The sequence below is a fragment of the Parasteatoda tepidariorum genome, chromosome 9 (genome assembly GCF_043381705.1).
Source record: "Parasteatoda tepidariorum isolate YZ-2023 chromosome 9, CAS_Ptep_4.0, whole genome shotgun sequence".
In the NCBI taxonomy this organism is placed as follows: domain Eukaryota; kingdom Metazoa; phylum Arthropoda; class Arachnida; order Araneae; family Theridiidae; genus Parasteatoda; species Parasteatoda tepidariorum.
Genome location: NC_092212.1, coordinates 68,748,414 through 68,757,611, shown reverse-complemented (window position 1 = coordinate 68,757,611; position 9,198 = coordinate 68,748,414). Strand labels below are relative to the sequence as shown.

General features: G+C 30.1%; 1 protein-coding gene across 1 annotated transcript in view; it reads right to left on the bottom strand.

Moving 5' to 3' along the window:
• Nucleotides 1–1,580: 1,580 nt before the first annotated feature.
• LOC107451749 (defective transmitter release) overlaps nt 1,581–9,198 on the bottom strand; it is a 20,572-nt gene continuing 12,954 nt past the window's right edge. Inside the window, exons 8-11 of the mRNA XM_071185850.1 lie at nt 4,943–8,625; nt 3,523–3,587; nt 3,305–3,348; nt 1,581–2,302 (exon numbers count right to left, since the gene is read on the bottom strand). Coding sequence (XP_071041951.1) covers nt 2,117–2,302; nt 3,305–3,348; nt 3,523–3,587; nt 4,943–8,625 — 3,978 coding nt within the window. The 3' untranslated portion in view covers nt 1,581–2,116. The remainder of the gene's footprint in view (nt 2,303–3,304; nt 3,349–3,522; nt 3,588–4,942; nt 8,626–9,198) is intronic.

The window sequence follows — 9,198 nt, the reverse complement described above, 5'->3', positions numbered from 1 at the left end:
ATAAATGTCCTGAAATGTTTATGATTGTTCAAATTTTTCTTGTTAACCGAAAAAGTAAATATTATGTAATAGAATGTAGATATTGAAGAATAATTCTGAGTTTAGAAAAATAATATAAATTTAGCTTGTTACAATGAAACAAGATTGTTAACAAAATGCGCCAATAATGACAATGGTCTACTTCCTTTGTTAGTGACAATTATCACTGTTTTTTGTGCCTTTAAAGAGAGAAAAAGCTCCTTCCAAAGAACTTCATATATACCAGTAATACTGTTTTTAGAGAGAAACTCCTATATTTTGATACTATCTCCTTATCTTCTGTATTTAGACGATTTGTTAACTTCTTTTTTTATCCATAACTGCAAACAGTTTTTTTTTTATCTTTTTAAAAAATCTTAGTTTTCTCAAAAATATTTCTTCTTTTCAAAATTTGGAATCGAACACATCAAGCATCCTAACTGTGACCATATTTCGTATACATTGTGATTTGTATTCAAGATATATATGAAATCATCCATCACAATTCATATTTACGTGATTCAAAAATCATGTCCTTCGTATTCACGTTTTAAAAATAATTTGTTGCAATTTATTTTTTTTTTGCTGGCGAGTCTACAAGCAAAGATAAAATGAAGGATTATATGAGTGTAAAAGAAGTTAAGAAATGATCAAATATCTAAATGATATAATGAGTAATATACATTGGATCGAAAAAGGGAAAATAGTCACTTATTATTTTTTTAAAAAGCTATCCAATAATTCTAAACTTGATCTCACACTCCCATATTTTGTAGGCAATTTTGAAATCTTAAATATGAATCCCTATTTTTTAGTGTTTATTGAGATTTTCGAGGAATAAGTAACCTTATTTGAGTTGTTGATGTATGCATTTTGCTCCACAGCGCTGTAACCGATTAATATTAAACAGGATGCAAGCTGTTCAAAATGGCTAATTTCAAGACCCATCATAAGAAAATAAAAAAAAAGCGTGTTAAAATTTTATTTTTTTTAAAAAATGCTAAATTATTTTTAGATTTTTTACTTATATTTTCCTTCTATATAGGTTTTTAGTTATCACCACTAAACAGCTTGTAACAGTTCATTTTCTCTGTTACAGCATCATCTGTGAAGCAAAAGGCATAAACCTACAACTCTAATATGTTTTTTTTCTCTGAAGAATCCAAATCTACAATAAAAAATAGGGGTTCATATCTAAAATTTCGAAATTGCCCCCCTGCTTTAAAGTGAATGATCGAGTATCATTGGATAGATTTTAAAATTATTGAATGTGTTTAATTTCGGTTTTGCTACCCAATCTATATTTTTTTCGAGATACTTGACCGTTTCCAAACTTTTATAAACCCCTGTATAGCAAAAATTCAGTGTGATTCACTCATTAATCATAAAGCGACTAATTCTTCGTTGCTTAGAAGTGGAATTATTTTGCATTCTAAAAGTAGAAAAAATGTATACTCTGCCAATGTTCTTTCAATTAACAGAAACTCGAAGTTATTGGATAAAAAGAAAATTATGAACTAAGAATTAAATCATGGAAATATTTAAAAAGAAATGGCAAGTTATTGTATTGAATATATATTTTATTAAGTTTTACACACATTAACAAAATAATCATTGTTTTTGAAAACAATATTTTTTAATTTAAAAATAATGGTTTCAGACTAACTACGTTTTCTGAATCATCAACAAATACATCAGTTGAAATATTTTGTATTCCTCCAAACTTTGTTGAATAAAAAGTAATTTTTAATGTATATCCATAAATTTTGTTTTATTTGAACGGCTTGTTTGGGTAAACAATGTAAAGTAAATAAGAAGATAGAACTATAATAGTATTGTGTGGTGAAAATTTTTGGCATTAAATATATGATTCTAACTTAGTTTAATGCCACTCTTAACTAAATATTTTTGGATAGTATTTTGCAGTGCGTAAGGTGCTAAAATTTTTTATATAAAATTTAGTAGATAACTTTTTTTTAAAATTAAATTTTAACGGCATAACGGATGTTATATATATATATATTTAGCTACTCACGGGCTCTGATTATGAGTGTTATATATTGTTCTGAGCTTTATTTCAATTTTTTAAACTCTTGTTTTAATCGAGATCTTCAACTGCTATTTTATGGTTATCATCTTTATGAGAGTCTTTTCTCTTCGAAATAAGCCTTCGCTCAAAAAGTTGCTCATTATGTACAGCGTTAGAAGTTTCAAACTTAGACTTTTCTTTATAGGCAGGTACTAACATGTTTTTCACTTGTTCATCAAGAAGTATCGCTTCATCCTAAAATACAGTGCATATATTTTATATAGTAAATAAAATTTCATTGAATAAAAGTTTTACATCAAGAATTGTATTTTCAGTTTTTAAAATATACTATTTACATAATACTTGATTTAAAACTTCAAAAATGTACAAATTGGAAAAAACAATCGTCATGATTCAAGCGCTCAAAAATAGGCGCCCATTTTCGTTACTTAACTATTTACATAGGTCTGGCCAAACATAATGTCTTAGTTCTTTCCCTTTTTCACTCTACTTTCTCAAATCTTAAAAACTAACATATTCCTTTATCACGTGTTGTCATGTATCATTGTTAAACGTGTTATATCACGTTTTAAAAAAAAATTTTCATAGTAAGTAGATGAGAATAAAATTTTACTGTTAAAATTTGAATATCTTTTAAAAAATAAAACTAGTGTAAGACTTACTATATTATCTTTGACATCGAATCAATTAAAACTTTATAATAAAATCTGTCTTTTAACTTGAGAATTGTGTCATGAAATAAAGATTACACATAATGTAATCTTTATATGAATCTTATAAAATATATCGTAATATTTTTTTTAAAAATTAATTTTTTCTTACTTAAAGAAGGGAAAAAAAATTTTATTAGCTTTTCAATCAAGTAGCCATATGACAAAAATTCAACAATTGATTATTAATAAATGATTATGTAATGAAATGAGCCAGACAAATAGATGTTTATCATTGGTGCATTACTCTATATTAATCATTAACGTATTCTTAATTTCTAATATTTATATTTACTAAATTTGGTAAAAGATTATTTGTTCTATATATACAATAGTTATGTTATCTTTAGTACAACATCTTCATTACTTATCTTACTAAAACGTTAAGTTATGCAATAAGCATTGTCATTTACACCCATAATAAAGGGAACTGCTATTGTTATGACAAATATACAGAAAAAAGAAACAGGATCAATGCAAGACCAAATAACCATATCCGGATGATATTTAAATTATTAATACTTACTTCCTCTCCAAATTCTTCTTCTGATGAATCATTATTTTTGAAACCTTAAAGAAACAATTTTATGGTAGTACAAAACATCCTTAAAAAAAGATATCTACTTATTCATGCTCTACATTACTTTAGGAAAAAAAGGAAAAAACATTTGATAAGTCGTTATAGCAAATCAAAACTGAGTATCAAGTTAGTATAAAATATTATATCAGCATGTGGCAACTTACCTAAGTCAAATATTCGAGGCGTAACTCTATGGTCAAATGAAGTAGACGATGAAATGCCAAAGATACTGTGAAAAAAAAAAAGAAAACAGATTATAATAACACGGCAAAATAGATATTTTTATTGACATTCAATGGATCTCTTGCTACTGATATCTTCAAAATTGTTTTTAGTCTAGTATAATCTATTTCGAAAATCCTAGAGCCCTGATGACTCAGTTGGATCNAGATTATAATAACACGGCAAAATAGATATTTTTATTGACATTCAATGGATCTCTTGCTACTGATATCTTCAAAATTGTTTTTAGTCTAGTATAATCTATTTCGAAAATCCTAGAGCCCTGATGGCTCAGTTGGTAAAAGGCATTGTGAAGGATTGAAGCTAATTCTCAATGGCAGTCTGATATTGAACCAACTTCAGATCAAAGAGTTTAAGCTTGTGTTGTTCAAATGCCACTTGCCAGTACCAGCAAGCCAAGCGAATTTACGGCAGAGAGTACGTTTTTTGTTTTTCGGTGGCGCCATCTATGAACAAGAATACGACTTCAGCCACACGAGTCCTGCTGGTTTATGGGGCAGATTCATTCCTTCATCCTCAAATCGTAATTGTGACCTAACCAGACAACAATCTATCTCCAATTCAGTACCCCCAAAGGTATGATTTGTTATGGTAACGTGGGGGGCTTTGTGACCCGACAGATTTTACGTGCACCAGTCACTATTTACTACACGGGGAGTCTTCGACCAGTGGGGATCGAACTGAGCTAGTGTGGGAAGTAGAGGCGGCTCCGGCGTAATGCTAACCATAATGCCATCCTGCAGTTGATGCTAATATCGTGGAGTTTTAATTTCTATGAATTCTACTACTATTCATTTTTTTTACTTGGGTAAATTAGTACAAACATTTCTCTGACAAGCACATTCGCTACATTGAATAACATGGGAAAACAAACCCTAATCTCAGTTTAAAAGCTAGTTCCACCGTGGACTGATCCTTAAGACACGGTTCTCATTTGAACACCGAGGTCAAGCATCACTGTCTGTGGTCAGTGTGCGGGTAGGTGACCACTTGGATTAGTCTGCGTAGGGATCGAGAATGTGCAGTATTGGTCCTCGTTAAACTGTTCTACCGCAAAAGTGATCGACTTCGCGCTCAGGCCATTGGGCTACCAAAGTGGGATTGCCATCCCCTCGGCAGAGGATAAAAATTGTGATGGCATGTCGGGATGTTTCCCAGACCGTCTCGAATTGCCCATTGTGCAGCTCTAGTGCGACGTAAATAAAATACAACGGTTTAAAAAATAGATGATTTTAAAAAAAAGTTTACAAAAATTCAAATAATTGCTATTTGTATGTGGTATTTCTTGGAAAAAATAATATCTAGGATTTCTTATATTGCTTTAAATATAAGTTTACTTACCTACAGTTAAGAGCAGACAAACAAGAAGATTCGGGATCGAAAAGTTCTTTCTGGTCATTGGCAGGTAAAGTTAGCCGAGACTCTTCCTCTTGATTTTCGCAGAAGCGTTCTTCTGAGCTGAAAGGGAGGTTTCCTCCTTGGCAGGCAGTCCCACTAAGAGGACTTTTGAGTCTTGGGTTTCCTAAATCTGCTCCTGTTGAGTTTTTATTAGTGCTCTGAGACTTCGTTGCCTGTCTTCCCATTGTTCTTCCCGAGATACTTGTTTCACTTAAATAATTTTGGAGACGACTGTTTCCATCACTTAGTATAGACTTGAATCCGACATTTTCTTCACAGAAACATAATTCCTCAATATTAAATGCTCTTGAATTTCTACCAGTTTCATAATGCCTCTCTAAAGTATTCAAATCTTCACCTATGAATTCGAAACAATCATTGAATTCCTTGCTAAAAGCATTATGATCATTGATTTTGGTTGAAGTTTGTAGTCTGTTTTGTATCGTTTTATTTTCACGATCAGAAATATCCAAAGAAGTCACGAGATTTAAGGGATCTTGCTCTCTCATGGTGGGAAATGCTTCACCGTAAATTCCAGTATTATCGTAAGTATCTTCCCATTGGGAAAATAATTCAGTATCCCGATATTTTTCTTCTTTTTGTTCATCAGTTAGATTTACTGCTTCAAAATCTTTATAGAACACTGAACTTACATTTACAAGATTTTGGTTACAGCAAATATCTGATGTATTGAAATGCTCATAATAGCTGTCTAAATTAGCCTGCTCTTCAGACATTTTAATATTCAAATACTCTTGCAAACGATTTTCATAGTCATTAAACTGAGAATCCTCGATTTCACTATCTTCATAGTTATCTGTGGAATTATGTTGATTTTTAGACTCAGTTTCTAAAGTGATTTCTTCACAGTCAGGTACATTTTTATTCCAAACTGACAAAAACTCTTTGGAAAAAAAATTTTCCTTATCAAAGTTCGTAACTGAACCTTCCAATTCATCGTCTTCTAAATTATTTTCAAATGAATTTCTTGTTTCTCTTCCCATACCTTGAAAATTATCAGTGTTTTGTAAAAGGCAAGCATCTTTTACAAAACGTTGACTTTTTTGGGTTGAACTATTCAATGAAGATTTAGGAGGAAATTTATTAACAATAGAATCTGATAGAGGCGTATAATCTAAAATTTTGTGAACATTGCTGTGTTTTTGATATGTAAAAGAAGTTTTCGTTGCTAAACAGTTTTCTTCCTGATTAAAAGTTTTACTATGATTCAGCACCGTTTGTTTTTCATTCAAAATGTAATCATTTTCAAGCTGGTGAAGAAGCGAAAAATCCGCTTCCACTAATTCAGTACTTGGTTTAAAACAATCTTTTTGATTCGCATCAGGAATTAAACTATTTTCGACTGATAAGTTTGGAATATTCTCTGTACTATCTTGCAACTTCTCAGTAACTTCAACTTCTCCTTCGTTGTTCAAATCTGACATAAAATTTTGCAATTCTGAACTCTGTTTGTGTTCAGTTATGCCTTCTTCTAAACCTGAGGAAAACTTCTCAGTTATGGTTGAGGAATTTAAATTTTCAGTTTCTAACTTGTTAACGTTTTCATTAGATTTCACACACAAACTTGCTGAGTTATCAAGCAAGGGCAGTTGCTCGCTTAATGAAACTTCCGCGATCTTTGCTTTAGCTTCTATACTATCGGAACTTTTATAGCTCATCCCAGAAATAATGTAATTTTCATCAGTGAAGCTACCGTAATCATCTTCTATTAAATAATTTGAATCTTTCATTTTATCTTCTTTAAACATTAACTTCCCGTCTTTCTTCTTTCCAGACAGCTTTATTTCACTTTCAGTTTTATCATAAGTGCATTTATTTAAACTCAAGTCAGGTAAGTCTGTTGCTGCATCGGTCCCTTTATCCTCTTTAATTGAAGCAACTTTCTTGTCAATGCCATATTGTACTTTATAAACATTTTTCCATTCAACAACGTTCGAATTGTTTTCTTTTATTTGAACATTTAATTTTTGTAGTTTTATGTAGTCTTCTAAGCTAACTTTCCCAATTGTGTCTTGAACAGGGTTAGAGTTTATTATATTGCTTTTGTTTGTTTCTAAAGGTTGCCCAGTTGTGGTTGAATCTTTGGACATTGAATGTGATGATGCATATTCTATCGAATTGTTCTTGTCCAGCGATTCTGTGCTTATGCCTATTTCCGGTGTAACAGATTCGTTTTTGTTATTAAATGAGCATAACATTTTGTGCGATTTGGACTTATTGTCAAATGTTGATTCGTCAACACTATCAAAGGCCAGGGATTTGGTTATATTTTTCTTCTCTTGATAATATGTCTGTTTACGCTCTTCAGTGTATATGTTGCTTTTGGATTCATTGAAACTGTCTATGTCGAAAGTATTTTGTCGAAAATTGTCATGCTCATAAGAAGTAATGTCATTCACTGATAAATCACAATTGTCATTTGAAATTTTTTGAACAAGCTTAACAAAAGTATCATTTCGAATATTTTGGCCAACCTCACTGAATATTTCAAATGGAATATTTTGGTCAAATTCACTGCCTGTGTCAGTCGATACATTTTCATCAAACTCGCTGGATGTATCAATTGAAGTGCTTTGCTCAAACTCACTGGACGTATCAAATTCCAAAGATGCATCAATTGATATATGAGAGTCCAATTCTTTGGATTTAGCTTTTAATATAGTTGCAATTTTATTTTCGAATATTTCTCCTTTATGTTCTGGTGTTAAAATCTTTACAACAGCAGTGGAAGAATTTTCTTCAATAGCATTTTCAGGGTTTTGAGGTGAATCTGGTGAATTCTCCTGAATTGATGGTTTAAATTCTCTTATAGTTTTTATTTCTGTATTTAATGAATTTGAATCATTCAAGGTTGCTTGAATTCTGTTATTAACTTCTGTAGTTGATGATTTTGTTGTTTGCTCTGCAATTGATGCTGTCAATTCTTTTATAGTTTTTATTTCTGTACTTAATGAATTTGAATCATTCAAGGCTTCTTGAGTTCTGTTATTAACTTCTGTAGTTGATGACTCTGTTGTTTGCTCTGTAATTGATGTTTTCAATTCTTTTATAGCTTTTATTTCTGTATTTAATGAATTTGAATCATTCAAGACTTCTTGAGTTCTGTTATTAACTTCTGTAGTTGATGATTTTGTTGTTTGCTCTGTAATTGATGCTTTCAATTCTTTTATAGTTTTTATTTCCGTATTTAATGAATTTGAACCATTCAAGGCTTCTTGAGTTCTGATGTAAGTTCCTGAAATTGACGGTTCTGTTGATTGTTCTATAATTAATGGTTTAAATTCTCTTATATTTAACAGTTTTGAATAATTTGAAGTTGGAGTTCTGTTGCTAGTTTCGGTTGAATCAATCAATTTCACATCTGATCTATTTTGGATAGTTTCATTGTTAATTTTGTTATTTTCTGTCTCGGTATCAGAATGCAAAAGCTGAATGTGGGTTGCTTTATGAAATTCAGGTGGCGTTTCTAATAAAGGTATATCCTCAGTTTCGTTCGATTCTTGTTTCGGAGAATTCTTAAGCTGAGCCGAAGTAACCAAACAAGATTTTCTATTTCTAAGAGCTAACACAGCTGTAAATAGCAGAAAATTATCAAAATATAAAAACTTGTATGTTCATATAGTTAGAAATAGTAACAAAAACTTGTACATTTGAAAACTTGTGTTAAAAGTATAATTTTTTTTTTTTTTTTTTTGATTTCACAAACAAAAATTTAATATATAAATAATTATTTAAAAGTCATCCTTTGAAGCAGAAATTTTTTTAAAACATAATATTCATGCTTTTTCTTTGTTCTGTATTAATTTAAGTCAAAATAAGTGAAAATATTATATGTAGCAATATAATAATTTATGATTATGAAATACAACATGAAAAATCGGTGCCTTTTTCTGCGTTAAAGATAAAATCTTCCAATCAATAATTTTTCAATTTTTAACTTACTTACAGTTATTTTCAGATCTAAGAAAACAGTTATTCATCATTTAAATTTATTTAATTAACAAAATCAGATATTCATTAATTTTTGAATGAAAAAGATTATTTCAAACTATTTTTTTCTTATTTTAGTACAAATATAATTCCGAACATCTAACCTAATAAATTTTTTTTAGTAACTATTAGGCTGTTTTCTATAATTGAAAATCACCAAAATTTATTTTTTCGTTATATATATATAT